At 38.7% G+C, this 20,632-nt stretch overlaps 1 protein-coding gene across 1 annotated transcript in view; it reads right to left on the bottom strand.

The window, feature by feature from the left end:
• LOC126298361 (dnaJ homolog subfamily C member 2-like) overlaps positions 1-20,632 on the bottom strand; it is a 195,450-nt gene that overhangs the window by 33,608 nt on the left and 141,210 nt on the right. The window contains exons 6-7 of the mRNA XM_049989661.1: positions 1,334-1,547; positions 799-1,037 (exon numbers count right to left, since the gene is read on the bottom strand). Coding sequence (XP_049845618.1) covers positions 799-1,037; positions 1,334-1,547 — 453 coding nt within the window. The remainder of the gene's footprint in view (positions 1-798; positions 1,038-1,333; positions 1,548-20,632) is intronic.

Genomic DNA, 20,632 nt, shown 5'->3' with positions numbered 1-20,632 from the left:
AATAATCATATTTCTTAAACAGTTAAAGATATAAAAACAAGGCCTTTTTTGTCAATAATGGCACACAAAGAGCATGTATGTTGCATGATAAATACTTGCAACTTTTTTTTATATTCACCAGATATGCAGTGAGAGGTTGGCAGTTTGGGATACATACCGACTATGAGAAAATCTGAACAACGTGCGTATACACATCCACAGCACCTGGTGAACAGCGGAGCAAGACATGAATACATGTCCACAGCAGCGAAAGCGTTAATGATGCCACAAAAAGACTCAACAAGAGTGTGGTAGAAGATTCTCCAGAACAATCAAAGAACTGGATTTTTATATAATGTGGAAAAGGACTTAATATGTTTGCAAAAATTTTGTTGCCAGAAGCCAAAATCGAAGTAGCTTGTAATTGCTTTGTAATAAAAATCTTTCTTTTCCCTAGCATTCTGCCCAGTCTAGTACAGGGGCAACTTCTTCAGAATTGGTAAATGTTATTTTATATTGAACTTCCCGATGACACAGTCATCAAAGTAACCTAAGGGAGGTAAGTTGTGTGCACCATCTGTTTGTGAATCATGTCAAATTTGTTTTGTGTGTGTACATATTTTAACTGTTTGTGTATCATATTCTGTAAAGCAGAATTTGGGGACCAGTCCAGTATTTACCACAACAAACATGGGAAATCACTTAAAAACAACACTCAGGCTGGCCCATGTACCAGCCCCCACTGATTAATCTACCTCACTGATTTAATCAAGGTCTGTCTCACTTTCCTATATATTATACAAAAAATATAACACTTACTGTTCAGGTTTAAGAACCTCACATAGTTTTTCCAAGCTTGCCATATGTCGAACACGTTCTTCTTCATTTTCAATATAGTAATTATTAGATTTCACAAGTTTTCGTAATGTTGCACGCTTAACTTTAAGAGTCTTCTTTTGCGCTTCTCTCTCTGCTTTAAGAGCACTTAATCTAGCCTTTTCAACTGCCTCTATCTCAGCCTTTTTTCTCAGCTCTATTTCTTGAGCTTCCTGAAGTTTCTGCAAGCCACACAAAAATTCATACATATATTACCAAGAATAGAGAGAAAACTTTACAACTGTTCAAAAACTCCTGCTATAGTGAGACAGAGAGGAGATTAGATGGAGGTATATATAAAAATAAATAAATAAATAAAAAATAAAAAAACGAACAGCAACTAAATATATTGAAAACTAAATAAATCATGAAAACAGTTATGCAGTTTCTCACTGGAGATATAAAACTTCACAAAAAATAAATCAGAAAATACAAGTTGCAAAACTACGCATAGAGAAGATACATATATTTTTCTTACTCTTTCCTCCTCCGCCTGTCGCGCTCTAGCAGCTTCCCGTTTTGCCTGTTTTGCCGCTTCTTTTCGATCTTTATCTTCTTGTTTGAATTTTGCTATTCGAGGGTCTAAAGCATATGCACTATCTACAAGATTTCGAATGCGTGTCATATCTTCCTTCTTCCTCTTTGCACGATAAAATTTATTTTGTTTCTCTATCCATTTCCTTTCTTCACGTCTGGAATAGAAGTTCAAGAGCACTTAAAATTATGCTTCTAAGCAAAGTCACACATCCTAACAATGACACTAACTGCATTATTACAGAAAAGCATGGCTTCTAATGTTCAAATAACTTATGGGAATGCAGCCGGATGATGACATTGACAATGGCAGATATTTTGACAGGAGCATACCCTGCCATTTTCAAGGCAAAAGTAAGTGCGGTGCAAGGGAATTTAAAACCTTGGTTTGCAGACTGATGTAGGTCCTTTTTGGTTTGTGATGGCACTAGCGTTTACTGTGTGTGTGTGTGTGTGTGTGTGTGTGTGTGTGTGTGTGTGTGTGTTTAATCTTTCCAGAATTTCTCTGCAAACTGAAGTTTTAAATTCCCTTGCACGGCGTTTATTTGCTGCAACTTTGTCTTGAAAATGGCAGGGTGTACTCCTGTCTAAATATTGGCAGCTGTCGACATCAAGATCTGGCTCCATTCCCTAATTTATCCGGACACTGGATACACCAAGAGAAACTGTGGTCTCACATGATTACTAACATTTTCTTACAAGTTAAATCATTAGTTCAGGGAACTGAAATTTTCAGATTTCTGAAGAAATAAAAGCAGTACAATTTTGAGAGGTTTGAATTATTTCATTTGAAAACAGAAATTTTTGTTATTAAAGTATACACAAAAGGTGGATGAAAAAATGTTGTTCTCTGAGTTATATCACAGCAAAAAAATAGAACATAGTAGATCAAATAATTCTCTGTAAAACATTAAATAATAAGAAATGCAAGACAGAAAGACCCCCTCCAACACACACACACACACACACACACACACACACACACAGAGAGAGAGAAAGAGAGAGAGAGAGAGAGAGAGAGAGAGAGAGAGAGAGAGAGAGAGAGAGAGAGAGAGAGTTCAGAAAAGCGTAAAAGTCTTGAAATGAAATAGTGAAAGTGTGACAGTAAAGTAAGCAAATTTAAAATTGTTTCACTTAAATACGAGACAGGATGACTACTGATATTTACTTTTTTTTTTTTTTTTTTTTTTTTTTTTTTTTTTTTTTTTAAAAAGGGAAAGAGCCAGCCATTCTTAAGCACGTTGAAATCTACGCCTCGACACCTTATGAAGCTGTCCTAACTAATGTGTGCTCAAGGATAGAAGGATACAAAGTGTCACAGAAGAAGGAAACAGTTCAATACAGAGATAAAAATAAATCAAGTGATGGAAAATAGGTCCACTGAATTCTCAGCTTTTATCTGGATCCAACACTACGTTGTCTTCCAATCTGCCAAATGGAAATTAGTTTCAAAAGGAGACTGGATCTCCAATACTAGTGCAACAGGAAATACTCTGGTACAATGTTGATTTGCTCTTGGTTCCTGAAGCTAGTGTGGAAAGGATAGGAGATGTAGTGTTCAATAGCCATTGGGATTACTTAGAAACTTTTATAGTAACTGCCTGCACCTACACTTATTTTAGTTATAGCAACAAATCTCTCCCTTATTTTGTTTTCTATTAATTCTCTCTCAATAACAACACTATAAGAAACCTTCTTAAGAATAAAATACTGAAGTCCAAAGGTTCTCAAGGCAGAAGAAATAAATTGGGAACAACATGGACAAAAGAAAGAAAAAGGCATTATGGGGAGAAGATGAAGGAGTACTGGCAGAATAAGCAACAACAAAGCCAGTAGAGGAACTGAAGTTGTTATGTGATCTACATCCATTACATACTCTGCAAACCACCATATAATGCAGAGTGTAGAGTACCCTGTACCACTACTAGTCATTTCCTTTCCTTTTCCAGTCGCAAATAGGGCAAGGGAAAACTACCATATATATGTCTCTGTATGAGCCCTTACTTTATGTATCTTATCTTCGTGCTCCTTTCACAAAATGTATGTTGGCGGTAGTAGAATCGCTCTGCAGCCAACTTCAAATGTTGGTTCTCTAAAGTTTCTCAAAAGTGTTCCTCAAAAAGGACACTGTCTTCCCTCCAGGGATTATCACTCGAGTTCTTGAAGCACCTCTATAATACTTTTATGTTGCCTGAACCTACCAGTAACAAATCTAGCAGTCCACCACTGAACTGCTTTCATGTCTTCATTTAATCCAACCTAGTGCAGATCCCAAACACTGAAGCAATACTCAAAGAACAGGTTGCAATGGTGCTCTATACGTAGTCTCCTTTACAGATGTACCATACTTTCCAATTTGTTCAATATGAAGTTACAATAATAATAACACAAGGGTCATTCACTAATTAAAGAGACAAATTGGTCTGGAGAAAAAAGCATTTATTTTTACAAAACAATACTTTTTCTAGTTTTCTACGTAATCCCCTTGAACATTTATGCACTTGTTCCAATGGGCTACAAGCTTCTTTATTCTGGCTGCAATGAACTCTTTATCTTGATGTTTGAATCAATTTTCCACAAACTTTTTCACGTCCTTGTTGTCCTGGAACCTCTCCCCATGTAATGCCTCCTTCAGAGCACCAAACAAATGGAAATTACTAGCTGCTAAGTCAGGACTGTAAGGGGGATGAGGCAATACTTCCCAGCCCTTTTTGTCGATGGTTTCACAGGTTAGTTGTGCATTATGAGGATGTGTGTTGTCTTGCTGGAGAACCACGTCGTCTCTGTCTCTCTCTCTCTCTCTTAACTGGCTTCACCTTGTTTAAAAGCAAATCAGAATAGTATTGGCTGTACATTATACACTGCTCTTTGAGATAACAACAAAAAACTGGACCTTCAGCACCCCAAAACACCATCAACATGACTTTTCCTGCTGATGCTTGGGTTTTGAATTTTTTCTTGACAGGTGAGTTGGTGTGCTAGCACTCCATTCGTTGCCTTTTTGATTCTGGCTTGTAATTGTGAACTCAAGTTTCATCACAAGTTAAAATTTTGTTGAGGAAGTGCTCACCATCTCTGTCTTAATGCTCCTTTATATGTGTGCACACTCTGAACCTTGTTTCCTTGTGTCGCTGTGTCAACTTCTTTGGGACCCATCTTGTGCATGTTTTGCGGTACTTCAGCTTGTTACAGATAATGTTATGAACTGTACCAGTACTAACTTGTACCTTATCAACTATCATTTGCACAGTCACACGGTGGTCAGCACGAATAATGTCATAAATTCGACTTTGAAGTGAGGGAGTTGAAACAGCAACTGGTCGGCCAGAACGGTGTTCGTCAGTCACAACCATTTTTGAACTGCTCTACCCACTCGTAAAAATTTGTATAATTCATACAATCTTCACCATAAACTTTAGACATTCTACAGCATATATTCACTGGTTTCTCGCCTTCAGCAAGTAAAAAACGAATAACAGAATGTTGTTCAACTAATGTGGCAATATCAAGTGGACTCGCCATCTTGAAATGTATTTTTGAGGTTATAAACGAAACAATGTTGATACATCAACCCAGTAATTCCAACTTAAAGCCATAAAAGCACCAAACTTGGCCTACTAACAGTTTTCCCCAGACCAATTATTGAATGACCCTCATAATAATAAAGTAGAACCTTGCTATCTGTCCCCTACAGAACTGGGAGCATGGTCAGAAGCAAGAAATGTTCAGATTATCATAGGAACACTTTTATTGACCCATAACATCACAAAACAGTACAGTACAACTTTAATTTCAAACTGGAAATACTGTCTGTAATATTGTTACATTTAAAACAGTAACTGAATGTAAAGAAACCGTTGACACACTGAAAAATTTTCGACGAAAGTGTAATGTACAGTTGTGCCAATACTTTAAATTACATCTGTATTGTATGGTAAGGTACTGTTACTGTGAGTGAAAGTTTAGCATCCATACATACCTAACTACAGTGCTGCACTGGCAAACAACTGATTTGCACTGAACTGTTTAAAACATGATAAATCACACAGCAAAAATGTTCCTTTCTTAACCAGGAGAGAAAAAAGTCTGTAATGTTCTTTTGCTTAGTGGACAACCATCTTGATTTTTATGCGTTGTGCTGACATTTCCCAATCCACAAAATGTGTATTGGGATAGACATAGAGCTCTGTTCAATGTACTGAAGAGCTATATCAAATGCATTTTTAGCATCTATACACAATACTTAAGCCATAGATTCATTGTCTTTGTTCTCACTGTCCTCTTTCTCATGTTCACTGGATGTTCAAGTTACTGACAATGATTTGGTCATCAGTTAATTCTACTTCCATGGTGCAGTCAATGTCAGCTGTTCCAATCCACTCAATCACTGTGCTCAATATTTGGTTGTAAGGACAGTGTTAAGTGTTTACGTCTATTTGGTGTTGTAATTTAGTTTCACACACTTTAATGTGTAAGAAGAACACTGTTGCAAATTTATAAAACAAATGCGTGCACAATGACACTTTTTGACTGAGTTAGAAACAAGTTATTTCACACTAAAACTGACTTAACTATCACACCTAGCAACAGTCAATTGCCTACAAATAGATATTGCACACAGTGAGTCATCAACAAGGCCAGACCTGAATGTAGTAGCCTGTGAACGTAAACAAACACCGGAAATGGGATGCTCAGACTAAGAGGGAAGTCAGACCATCTGAGGTCGGACTAGCAAGATTAATCATCATTAGCATATTTCTTTTGTAATATTAGAAGGAAGGTAGTTTTATGGGGTAAATCAGTTATTAATTAAACTGCCATAGATTTGTTATAACAAACATGTCCATATAAAAACAACTTGCCAAAACAATCATTCACAGGCAAGGAATGAGATCACAACAATACAATGCTTCCTCAGCCAGTGTCAATTTGAATAATCATTTTCGGTATTAGGCCACATTATTAGACAGTATATAGGGGAAGATCATCATCGGCAGCCTGCAATAAGTCAGGCTAAAGGGGACTGCTGCAAAGTATGTCGAAATGTTGACATTTTAGCTGTTTTTAGTGTTTCATAATGATGAGGCCTTATATCCAAAATGATTTTATTCAAAATACAGTGGGTACTTTAAGAAATTAAAAAAAAAAGAAAGACATGAATTCTGCCCAAGTTGTTTCATAAGATTCTATGTACAATGGTTCATGTTAATTATCAAGAAGATGGACCACTAATAAAGATGAACAAATGCATGAAATAAACACCTGATACAAAACAGAATTTTAAAATTTCATGTAATAATTAACTAAAATAGAGGGTGAAGTCCATATGTAATTGTAGGAATGCTCTCTTGTCAGAAAATAAAACACAATCAACTAAAAAGTGGAGTAACAACAGTGATACATAATATGCAGTGAATAGTTGTGGGTTGCTTTGTTGGAGGATGATTCCAAACATAAGGGGACTGTGTCCTACACAAAGGCATGTAAACAGAACTCCATTCTGCCTAATTGACTGGAAGGAGTTTCACCACAGATAACCTGTTGGTCACTTCCAACTCTCCCTTCCAAAGATGTACAGTTCTTCACCTTCACAGCAAGATCGCTCCATGTAGGGGGGGGGGGGGGGGGGGGGGGAGACTACGTTGTGCCAGAGTATCTAATGTGCAACCTTCTTTGGCTGCTCAATCTGCCAGTGCATTACCTCAAATTCTCACATGCTCTGGCATCCAGTGGAATGTCACTATATCTACTGGATGTTGTCAGTGGAGAAGGTAGTCAAGCCCAAATACTTTTCTCACAACTGCACAAACCTTGCGATCACAAACCATCCAATGTAGAAAATCAAGGCAAACCCCATATTAGTCAAGGTTATTATCCTGTTTCGATCAACCAGTGTAGAAAACATATAATTACAGGGCTGGTATAAGCAGGGTCATCTAGTGAACTCTCTTTTATATACTTCAGAAGATCAAACATACCTCCGTACTCCAGAGAATCCAGTGTGGATGTTGGCCTCCTCCTTTACCAATAAATATTGGAATTTGTGAACCAGCCAAATTTGTGTCACACACATCCCGAATGATGCTATGGTACATGCCCGATTTACAAATGCTGATTTCACTGTAACTTGAGCACTGGATGAGCAGTGTTTGCACACAGTTGGGGCATATGACTGGTTTTGTCGGAGCCAGCGGGCAGTCAAAATTACTTATAGTGGATAATTTTGATTTCATTTTAAAAAATCCATTAAATGTGGCAATCATAATCCATGCAGGAATGCACAAATTTCTTCTGAAATTGGAATCACAAAGACTTATTCATGCTCTAAACAGTTTCCCATTGGCAATTCAGGAGGACTGTGTAAGCTTTGTGAAAGGTGGAAATCCACACACAGATTTCCCTGCTCAGAACTTGAAACCAATATGTTGCACCTACTTCTTCAAACACTTGTATATTGTCAGTGGTTGGAGGAGAAATAAAACAAAGAAAAATCATCCATGAGATATTGCTTCTTTGTAGTACACTTCTCTTGCTCACACTGGTCTGTTAACACTTGCCCCATTAGGTGATTACATGCCCCCTAGCAGTATCTTAGGCCTTTTCACAGTGGAAAAATGGGCCTACAAGGTGTAGCTTGCACAGGGAAGCCTGTTGTATCATTGCCTCTAGCAGTGTTAAGTTATCAGTGATGAAATGGTATCTGCAAAGCCCACAATAGATATAAATGCAATGTTGTCGAGATTCTTGAATGCAATCAAGCTGGTTGTTACCAGCTCAGCTACAATCTTTCCCCTACAGCCAATAATCACTCAGACACACGATTCCAGGAGAGGTGTTAGAATCATATACAGTAGAGTCGATTATCCGAACATCGGTCAATAGAATAACCGCTTAACCGAACTGTGTACTTGCTCGCTCCTGTTACTCTCCCACCCTACTGTCCATCATCCCCCTCACTCTCAAACCAAGTTTCCCACAGTAGTCGCCAAACTGGGCCACCGCTGGCGGAACATTGCTTCTAATGGGGCCTTCACAAGGCGCTGCTGCCTGGCCAAGCTGCCAGTCGCTGTCGGCTTGGCACTGGCAGTAGAAGTAGCGGCAGTATCAAAGCTGTTCACAGCAACAGCTGCACCAGCTTAAAGAGTCGAAGCGTGCCACTCTGCGCAGTTTGAAGGATTGCGCGCCCCCAAGAAGAGCTTCTCATGGTGAAAATAGTCACCTTCTGTTCTCTGTTACGACTACTTGTGTGCTGCTGCGTGAAGAAGTGAACTTGACGATACAAAATGCTTAAACGTAAACGTGTTGTCCTTTCTATGAGGGACAAGTACGAGATTATTAAAAGGTTAGAAGAAGGTGAATCTGCAACCACTTTATCCAATGAGTACAAGGTGGGGAAGTCCACAATTACGGATATAAAAAACCAAAAGACGGGCATAGCAAATTTTATAGCTATGCTTGATTCTATTGATTGATCAACAAGCCGTAAAACTATGAAGCTCGCCACTAACACAGATCTAGATGATGCTGTTTACAAGTGGTTTACACAAAACAGATCGGAAGGAGAACCTATCTGAGGTCCCATTCTGTTCATGGAAAATGCGTATGTAATATGTATATATTTTTGTTTAATAAACTGTGCCACATACTACATATTCCTACTGAAGATGCCTTTGTATGTTACTTTGTAATACTAAAAGAGATGCCTGTTTTTATGAATAAATTTACTGTACAGTACTTCTTTTTGGCAAATACACATGTACAGTTCGATTATCCGAACAAACCAATTTTCCGAACACCTATGTCCCCCAATTACTTCGGATAATCAATGCTCTACTGTACCTCCAATACTTCCCCAAGTCTCCTGTCTCCCGCACACAATATGATGAAGTGTGATTTCCTCACCCATCCCCTTGAGGTGCTCAGGCTTAAGAAGAGGACTCCATAGTTAATTCTCGTTTGAGGGAATGTCCAAACTGCTTCCCTTGGTGGTAGATTTGTGTGATAGAAGTCTGTATTCTGATCAGTGATGAGGATTACTTCACCAAAATTTTCTGCAACTGTCTGGGTTATGTCGCAGAAGTTATCTAGAGGCAGCAAGTATTCAATATGCCATTAACTGAGCACTCCCCATCTCTCACAGAAATTCTCCTGAAGGTCTCCCATACCAGTGAGGACTTGTGAAACTGCTAATAGTGGTAAGATATTTTCATCACAGTCTCTTCTTGACCTACGACGCCTGTCTAAAAAGTATCTGACCGTTGACCAGAAAAAATATTTTGAATACCTAACAGGGTTGGAACCCTAATTCCCTTTAAAGTAGGCCCCTTGTGCTTGCACACTTTCAGCCCACTGATCCCTCCACTGCTGGAAACACCTCTGGAAGTCTTCTTTTGGAATGGTGTTCAGCTCCGTCATTGTGTTCCGCATTCTGTCTTCTCTACTCTCAAAATGGGATCATTTCAGTGGCGTCTTCAATTTTGGAAACAACCAGAAGTTGTGAGGAGCCATGTCTGGAGAGTAGGGAGGCTGGTGAATGGCTATAATTTCATGTTTGGCCAAGAAATTTTGGATCAAGTGTGATGAATGTGCAGGGGCGTTGTCGTGATGCAGTTGCCAGTTTATTGCCGTCTGCGTCTGGTCTTTTGCACCGAACTGTATCAAGTAGTCGCCGGAGAACATCTTGATAGTATTCCTTTGTCACTGTTTGTCCTTCTGGTGAGTATTCACGATGCACAATTCCACCAAAGAAGACAGTCAGCATCATCTTAATTTTGCTTCGCACATGCTGCACTTTCTTCAGCCTTCGAGACTTGGGATGCTTCCATTGCGACAACTGTCTTTTTGTTTCTCAGTCGTACCCGTACACCTATGACTCATCTCCAGTATCACGGTGTTCAGAAACCCAGAATCAGTGTTGGTAGTGTCCAGACGTTCCTGTGCAACATTAAAATAGAGGTCTTTTTGTTCTGGCAACAACAACTTGAGCACGAATTTCGCAGCCACTCTGTGCACGTTCAAATCATCACTCAAAATTGCATGTGCAGAATCTTTACTCACTCCAACCTCTTGGGCAATCTCCCGCACAGTCAAACGAGATCTGCAATCACCAAATTTTGCACCCTCTCAACAACAGCTGCACTCCGAGCAGTTTGGGGCCTGCCAGAACATTGGTCACTCTCTGCTGATGTGCGGCCATTTTTGAATTGGTTGATCCACTCCTTAATTTGTGTTACTCTCATCACATCTTCTCCGAACACCTGTTGAATCATATGAATTGTTTCGCTTTGAGCATCAACAAGCTTTTGCCAAAATTTGATGCAGTATCTTTGCTCAACACATAGTCATCTTGAGAGAATTGGTAATCCAATGAACATGTTATGTAGCACCTCACTCAGCGACCGACAGGCAGCAACTGACGCGCTAGAAGGGCGGGGACAAAATTCACGCATGCACATAAAGGTCTCTTCCTTTACTGTGTACAGTGGCACCACACTATCGTCTCTACTTTGTGCGAGAAAATCAAAGGTCAGATACTTTTTAGACGACCTCATACTTTTACTGTCACCAAAAATGATAACTGCAATATTCTCTACAGTTGATTTGAATTTGAATCTTTGTGAAGCTGCATGCTTACTCTAATTCTCTAGTTGCACTTCTCAATTGTACAGGCAACGTCATTCTTTATAGGTGGCATTAAGAATGAGGAATGTACTCATCGGTAGCATGTAAGATCATTCCTGGGTACTTACAAAATGTTCAAATACAGCCAGTTGGTTGCACAGAATCCAGTAAGTTCCACTAAACACACACTTAAACAGCTTCCCTTCAAACACTGCTCAATCTTCAAGGTGTATCCGGATCGCAAAGTTGTCACTGAGTGCGCGTTGTAAAATGCCTCATTGTGAGCTGTTTCAGCAAGAGTAGGAGTACATATTGAGAGATTAATTAGAGAAAATAATCCTGTAGCAATACTGAAGCATGTGCTCTGCCCACATTTAGAATGCAGAATTCTGCATGTAAGAGGTTTTCAACATCTCAATTCCAGTGATACATTGACAGAGTCTCATAAAGTGTTGTAGTACGGACACACCTCCCTTTTCTCTCTCCCCCTACTGAGGCTAGTCCTTTCTGAGGAAGACATAGCCCCTTAGCATAGAAACACAGAAGCATTAGCGACTCTCCGAAATGTGACAAAATGGAATAACACCATTTCTAATATAAATACTATTTTTTTCTGTTTTGTCTAGTATATATTTGATATATGTATATGCTACATAAAAACGAAATATCCTAATTCTGTATCAAGCTGTCTTTTTAAATAGTTTAATAGTCAGAGTACACTTTCCATGATAACAACAATATAAATATTTTGTAAGATACATTTTCTTTGCAGAATTAACCAAAATTAATGACTCGTGAAAACCACATGCACTTGAAAATTTGACCCTGCTAATAATTGTTTTAAGATTTAACATTCCTCATTTGAAAGTCCTCATTTAGTTCTGTATAAGAACATCTTAATTTTTCTTGAAACATACGTAGTTACAGAAATATCCTCATTCAAAACTACTGTCATATTAACTCCAGAATATTCCAATTTTAAAATGTAATCTTTTAAAATTTTCAATGCTACTGCCTAGTACTCATGAATTTTATTTTATTTCTACTAGAATAACATGTTACTTAAGAAATATTTCAAATGTAAAACTTGAGTTTCTACAAATTTCTTCATAGGCTTTGATAAAACCTATGAAATACATGGGTATTCTAAACAGAAATGGCACAAGAAACATTCAGTTTCGGTGAGTCTCTTTATGTTCAACAAAGGCATCAGAACTTTGTGACCTCCAAATTCTCATAGTGTGCTGGTTTACTTTTCCTGATAGATGAAACGTAAATTCACCTGGAAAGATGAATCATTTGGAAAAAGTAATCTTTGCCATATCCTGGAGAATTCAAATGCAAAATTTGTAACTTTTGTTATGGTCGCTGGGATGCAACTGCTACAAAAACTGTAACTTGTAAGGCTTCATATGCAGGCGTCGTTTCAGAACAAGCCACACCATTGTTCAAGGAAGTTGAAGTTCCTGGCCTACCTGTCTTGTGGACTTCTGAGGGCTCCATATGAATGCACCTAGAATACACCTGACATATTCATCAGACACACGAGGTTAACCAGTGCTCTCTTCATTGCATATACATCCAATTTCCAAGAATTTTGCATGCCAGTCATATGCCTGTGCAGATATGGCTTCTCACTGAATTAACGGCAGAATGCAGATTGCACTTGAACAATGGATTAACTTAGTGTAAATTCCAACACACAAAATGATTTCTCTTGTGGTGTAGTCATCACGTTGTTACAAACAAACAACAGCGCAGCTTTATTGAAACTCTGAACCTTCCTCAATTCAATGATGTGGGAAATATGTTTTGACCTTTTACCATTTGTCTGTAATAAACGTTACCTGGCAATAGTGTGAACGAGTATGAAGTAGTTGAATAGGCCAACGCTGGCTTCCATAATATTTTTATTGAATATTTTTCAATGCTGTTTTGTTGTTGCATGTCTTGCTACTTTTGATCTATTGTGACTGATATGTGCACTCTTCCAACAATATGAACCTATAATTATAAGCCTTCATTTAGCAGTGTATGACATTACACCCCATCTAATAATGTCTTCCAATTACTGTCATGTTCATTTTCACAATAACTCTTTCCTCACACCATTTGTGTCAAGAAATCAATAGTACTTTTGCGGCATTCTGGGAAATAAAAGAGCATCACAAAACCACCAAAAGCTGTTATAATCTTTACTTATTTATTGACAATAAGTTCTGAGAAAATCAACTTTAAGTCTTGGGTATCATTATGTAATTGTAACCATGACTTGGGGAGTGCCACCTGGCCGCAATTGTTAATCAATAAATAAATACACATTACAGCAGCATTTATCGTACTGTGGTGCCATTCTTTAAATACTTCTGGAGCACGTTATGCTGAATCTTTATTTTCTTTTTTTTTTATGGTGGTCACCAACTTGAAGACCAGTTTGACATAGCCCTCCATGCTACTCTATTCCATGCAGACCTCTTCATCTCAGAAAAACTACTGCAACTGACATCCTTCTGAATTTTCTTAGTGTATTCATTGTCTTCATCTCTTGGTCTCCCTCTACTAAATTGGTGATCACTTGATGCCGCGGAATGTATCCTATCAACTGATCCCTTCTTTTAGTCAAGCTGTGACACAAATTTCTTTTCTTTCCAATTATAGTCCATACCTCATTAGTTACATGAGCTACCCGTCTAATTTTCAGCGTTCTTCTGTGGCATCTCATTTCCAAAGCTTTTATTCTCTACTTGTCTAAAAAGATTATCATTCATGTTTCACTTCTGAACACGCCTACAATCCAGAAAAATACCTTCAGAAAAGACTTCCTAACACTTAAATCTACATTCGACATTAACAAATTTCTCTTCTTCAGAAACACTTTCCTTGCCATTGCCGTTCTACATTTTACATTGTCTCTACTCTGGTCATCATCAATTATTTTACTGCACAAATATCAAAACTCATCTGCTACATTAAGTGCCCCATTTCCTAATTTGTTGATGTTCATCTTGTATCCTCTTTTCCACATACTATCCATTCCACATTGAACCTGCTCTTCTAAGTACTTTGCTATCTCTGATGGAATCACAATGTCATCGGCAAACCTCAAAGTTTTTAGTTATTCTCCCTGAACTTTATCCCTTCCCAATTTCTTTTATTTGTTTCCTTTACTGCTTCCTCAATGTACAGACTGAATAACATCAGGGATAGGCTAAAACTCTGTCCCACTCCCTTCTCAACCACGGTTTCCCTTCCATGCTACTCGACCAATATAACTGCCACCTGGTTTCTGTACAAGTTGTAAACAGCCTTTCACGTCCTGTGTTTTACCTCTGCTACCTTCAAAATTTCAAAGAGAGTATTCCAGACAACATTGTTAAAAGGTTTCTTGAAGTCTACCAATGCTATCCATGTAGAATTGCCTTTCCTTAACCTATCTTCGAAGGTAAGTCGTAGGGCCAGAATTGAATCGTACGTTCCTACATTTCTCCAGAATCCAAACATATCTTTGCTGAAATCGGTTCCTACCAGTTTTTCCATTCTTCAGTAAATAATTCGTATTAGTATTCTGGAACCATGACTTATTAAACTGATAGTTAAGTAATAATCACACCAGTCAGTACATGCTTTCTTTGAGATTGGTATTATTACAGTCTTCCAGACAACATTGAAGGTATTTCGCCTGTCTCATACATGCTGCACACCAGATGGGATAGTTCTGTCATGGTTGGTTATCCTAAGGATATCACAGTTCTAATGGTATGTTGTCCACTATGGAGGCCTTGTTTCTTTTTAGATCTGTCGGTGCTCTGTCAAATCCTCCTTGCAGTGTCACATCCCGCATCTCATCTTCGTGTACTTCCTCTTTCCTTTTGTTAATACTGCCATCAAGTTCATCTCCTTTGTATAGACCCTCTATATACTCCTTCCATGCTTTGGTTTTCCATCTGAGCTCTTGATATTCATACAGCTGCTTCTCTGTTCTCCAAAGGCATCTTTAATTTTCCTGTAGGATGTAACTATCTTTCCCCTGTTTGTATGTGTTTCCTATATTCTTACAGTTGTTCCCTAAGTACTCTTGCTTAACCATTTTTACTTCCTGTAAATCTTATTTCTTAGATGCTTGCAGTCTCTTTTTCTGCTACATTTGTTGCATTTTTATATTTTCCCCTTTCATCCATTAACTTTGATATTTCCTTTGCTATTCAAGGACTTCTACTAGGCCTTGTCTTTTCCCTATTTGATCCTCTGCTGCCTTCATTATTTCACTATTCAAACCTGCCTATTTGTCGTCTTTTGATCTTCTTCACAATTTCAGTCAATTGTTGCCTTATGCTCCCTCTGAAACACTCAACAACATCTAGTTCTTTCAACTTATCTAGGTCACATTTCCTTAATTTGTTACCTTTTTGCAATTTTTCAGTTTTAATCTACAGTTCATTGCCAATAAATTGTGGTCAGTGTCAACATCTGCCCCTGGAGAAGTTTTACAATTATAATTTGTACCTGACATCTCTGTCTAACCATTATGTAATTAATCTGAAAACATCTGGTGTCTCCAGGTCTTTTCACATATACAACCTTCTTTCATGATTCTTAAACCATGTTAGCAATGATTAAATTATGCTCCATGCAAAATTCTACCAGGTAGCTTTCAGACGTGAAAACTGAAATATTGGCTCCATCTGTTGCCTATGGTATGAACTACCTTCCTAACTAGTTGGTTAGCTCAATTCATAATATGTATCTTGTTATGAAGCATTTAATGTTTGTCCTAAAAAATATTTCATTCCTCTTTGGGCACAACACTGGTTCAACATCACACAGCCAATGAAAAGTGAGAACCAAAAGTCATGTGTAAAAAACAACAACCAAGATGGCTGACGTTTGCACTAAGTGTGATTCTTCCAGCACTGAAAAAGTACGAAAATAGTAAAAAATCAGAGAATTCTGCAAGAAAAAGAATAAGGAATGTATAAATTCAGGGGCAAGAAGCATTAAAAAGAAGAAAAGGTATGCAGGAGTGGAGTATGTAGGTAGAACTGGCAAGAAAGTCTACGACTGTATACACAGTCTGCCACGTGGTTGTGAACATAAATGACATGAATGTTTTAGAGAAGAAGAACATCAAGCAGTGCTCAAGTAGCTCTGTAATATTGGTGATTTTATCATGCAAAATGCATTTCTTAGTGGGCGTGTCAAAGTAAAGGGTGTTAAGAAATGGTATGATGCTAACAGAAATGCAAGCATTCATATCCTTGCTTAGGATTAATAATGGAAGAGTTTCTAGGGCAGTAGAAAAGAAGCAGAGTGAAGGAACACCAAAATTTGATGATCAGGGACATCATGCAAACTGACCCAACAAAACTAGTGACCATACATATAATTTAATTGTAAATCATATTAAAAGTTTCCCAGTACATGAGTATCACTGCTGTACAGTTTCTGCTCCAAACAGAAAATACTTGCCTGAAGACCTAAATGTTTGTATTATGTATAAACTTTATGTTATTTGGATGAAACAGGAACATTATTCCTGTGATACTATTAGTGAGTATATTTGCGATATCATGAAAAGGGTAGTTGCTACTCACCACATAGTGGTGATAGTCATAACAAAAAGCTGTCAAACAAAGCTTTCGACCAAATAGGCCTTCATCAGAATCGGACGAAACACACACACACACACACACACACACACACACACACACACACACACACACACGACCTCAGTCTCTGACTGCCACAACCAGACTACGAGCAGCAACACACGATGGGAGAAGCAAACTGGGTGGTGGGGGTAAGGAGGCGGCTGAGGCAGGGAGGGGGAGGAATAGCAGGGTAGGTGTGGAGCACGGTAAAGTGATGATTGTGGGAGCACTCAGAGACAACATAAGGAGAGGGTGAACAGCTAGGTGCAGTCAGGAAATTAGACAGAGGGCAGGGAGAACCAGCGGAAAAGGAGATAAGTAAAAAGACAATGGATGCATTGGTGAAGCAGAGGGCTGTGTAGTGCTAGAATGGAAGGGGATATGTGGGTAAAGGACAATGACTGATGAAGGTTGAGGCCAGGAGGATTACAGGAATGTAGGCTATGTTGTAGGGAGAGTTCACACGTGAGCAATTCAGAAAAGCTGGAGATACTGAGTGGGAAGAATCCAGATGGCACATACTGTGAAGCATTTATTGAAATGAATAATGATGTGTTGTGTTGGGCAGCATGCTCAGCACCACGGTGTCCAGCTGTTTCTTGGCCATAGTTTGTCAGTGGCCATTCATGCGGACAGATAGCTTGTTATGAAACTTCCTGGCAGATTAAAACTGTGGTCCCGAGTTCCAGTCTCGGTCAGGCACACAGTTTAATCTGTCTCAAATGGTTCAAATGGCTCTGAGCACTATGGGACTTAACATCTATGGTCATCAGTCCCCTAGAACTTAGAACTACTTAAACCTAACTAACCTAAGGACAGCACACAACACCCAGCCATCACGAGGCAGAGAAAATCCCTGACCCCGCCGGGAATCGAACCTGGAAACCCGGGCGTGGGAAGCGAGAAAGCGACGGCACGACCACGAGATGCGGACTAGTTTTAATCTGCCAGGAAGTTTCATATCAGCGCACACTCCGCTACAGAGTGAAAATCTCATTCCAGATAGGTTGTTGGGATGTTTAAGGGGGACTAAACAGCATTCTAGATAGCTTGTTGGTTGTCATGCCCACGTAGAATGCAGCATAGTGGTTGCAGCTTAGGTTGTAGATCACATGACTGGTTTCACAAGTAGACCTGCCATTGATTGAGTAGGTGATGCTTGTGACCGACTGGCATAGGTGGTGGTGGGAGGATGTATGGGACAGATTTTGCAACTAGGTCTTTCAAGGTGTAGCAGTAAAGAAACTGGACTCGTGCTCCAACTCTTCACTGAAGAAACCTACAAAACTGAAATGCTGTCCCCTTCAATGAAGTCCTCTCCCCTATCCCTGCACCACCCCATGTGAATCTTCCACACTTGGAAGCAATGCTGCAAGCCTTTTTCTGTTATGCTGTCAAGGAGGCTCATTGCGTTTTCCTTCACTGCATTCACAGGCTCGAACCTGGTTCCTTTGAGCGCCAACTTCAGATTTGGGAAGAGAAAGAAGTCGTATGGAGCTAGGTCAGTCAAATAAGGTGGATGTTCCATTACTGGAATGTTGTTTTTAGTCAAAAAAATCTTCACAGACATTGCATTATGGGCTGGCACATTGTCCTGATGAAGTATCCACGAGTGATTTTCCTACAGATCTGGTCTCCATCATCACACATGTTCACGGATGATCTTCGGAACAGTTACATATTAAGCTTGACTGACATTCTGACCTTCAGGCACCCAATCAATGTAGATAGCCCCTAGGATATTAAAGAAAACCATTCTTGAACCTCTTAACCCACTTGAAAACTTAAGTTATGAGATAGACACTGATCATCGTAAACGTGTTTCAACAAAGTTTCTGTGGCGGCTTTTCCAAATTTTGTGAGGAATATGATGTTAACATGTTGTTCCACTTTAGAGTGTAGCATAATTTCAGTGGAGCTCAGACAAATGACCTGTTCCTAAGAAGGTTCACAGCCAGACTAACCACAACAGTGCCATGAAATTTTGTACGTGTCAAGAAGAGTCCTAAGGCTATTCCCCCACTCTTCTCTTTGTCATCGAGAAAGCCAGAAAAATGTACAACAACCAGTCCGGTTTCTTTATTGTCACACCTCGTGTTACAGGGATGTGAGACATGATGCAAGGGGTTGTCTAGGGATAGACAAGTATATTGTGGAGGTTTGGTAAGCAGCAGAATATCACTGTGGTTGTGTGTGTGTGTGTGTGTGTGTGTGTGTGTGTGTGTGTGTGTGTGTGCGTGTGTGTGTGTGTGTGTTGTCTAATTCTGATGAAGTCTGCTTTGGCCAAAAGCTTTGTTTTGAGTCTTTTTGTTGTGCCTATCTGTGACGTGGCATCTCCACTAGATGGCAAGTAGCAACTATAATTTTCATAATATTATCATTATTCTATCGTGGCTTTTCCACTGTTTGAATACATTTACAGGGAGATTTTTGAAACAAAATTCAATCTCTCCTTTTCCACCCCATGTACAAACACTTGCAAGGTTTGTGGTTATCTGCATATAGAAGTTTCAGCTGCAGAGAAAGACGCTAACAAAGGAAAATTTTAACAAGAGTTAAACTTGGGCCAGTTAAAGGCACAGGCAGCACACAACATTTTAAAAGCTGATAACTTGTTCCAAAGAACATAGTTCTGGAAAATTTATTACATTTGACATGCAGCAAGTTCTGCTAACGCTACATATACAGACTAGTGAGGTTTTCTGCAAAAAGACAGTTGTGGCTTGTAATATTTGTGTTTGCGATTGTACTACAGATGATATAAATATGTTTGTATGGCCAGACTATATTTCCAGGCAGATGTTGATAAAATAATATCACATTTAGTTAAATATTTATCTGAATGTCTTCAAGATAGTGATAAATTAACTGTGTATTGACTGCACAAAACAAAAATACGTCTCTGTGTGCTTCTGATTGCAAATTATTTACAAAAAAATTGTCAAAGATTCAGAACACAAGCACCTCCTTTCACATCATAGTTAAATACCATATGATTCAGATTTTGGGCTAACAGAGACGAAAAAGATGGAGCAAAATTATCTTTATATACTCACTTGAGTGGGCACAGATTATTAAAGATACTACGGCAGGTAAAAGAAGATTAGGCTTAAATGTTACTGAGATGCAACAGGCTGATTTTGAAATGCTATCTATTGATTACCCATGAAAACACTGAAGTATTCACACTCAGAGATACAAGCATGCAGTTATGTAAACACACACACACACACACACACACACACACACACACACACACACACACACACACACCTGCAATATGTTGACCTCACACAATAATATTCCAAGCCAAGGCCTATAAATCCAAACAAAGTTAGGGGCATTTGTGACCTCCTGAAACACATACCTGCTGTTTCTCATCCATTTTATAACACTGTCATTTCTCAAAACAGGGCTAAAGAAGTCCAGACAGAAGATATGGATCACAAAGATGTTCATTCTGATCTACCTGACTATGTGTTGGCTGATAAACAGAGTAATAACAATGAAGGATCTCTATGGATCTGTTACCAAAGGTAACTATCCCACAAATGGCAAAACCAGACAAATATGAGTCTGTGTACATTATTCTGGACATATGAAACAGATGGTATATCCCTTTTTATTAGAAGTTTTTTAATTAGGCAAAGAACAAGACACAAGTTTTTTATGTATAAAAAAATACCACTTTCACAATGTTTGGGATAACACCCTCTGTCCCTGGGCTTTTCTTTGTGAAAATCTCTTTCTAAAACTTATATAAAAATGTTAGGATTAAATAGTGTTTCATTTCATGTAAAAAGCCCAATTTTAATTTACAGAAATTTCTTGCCCTCTCCTACATATAAAGAAACTTCAGTGTAACAGTGGTCCAAACAACAAAGAGTGCTGTAGCATAATCACGTAACTGCAATGAACCTAAAACCATTCCATGAAAATTTATGTACCATTGCAGTTAAACTGACTAAATATCA

This window comes from Schistocerca gregaria, chromosome X (assembly GCF_023897955.1).
Source record: "Schistocerca gregaria isolate iqSchGreg1 chromosome X, iqSchGreg1.2, whole genome shotgun sequence".
Taxonomy (NCBI): Eukaryota; Metazoa; Arthropoda; class Insecta; order Orthoptera; family Acrididae; genus Schistocerca; species Schistocerca gregaria.
This window is presented reverse-complemented; position numbering and strand designations above follow the sequence as displayed.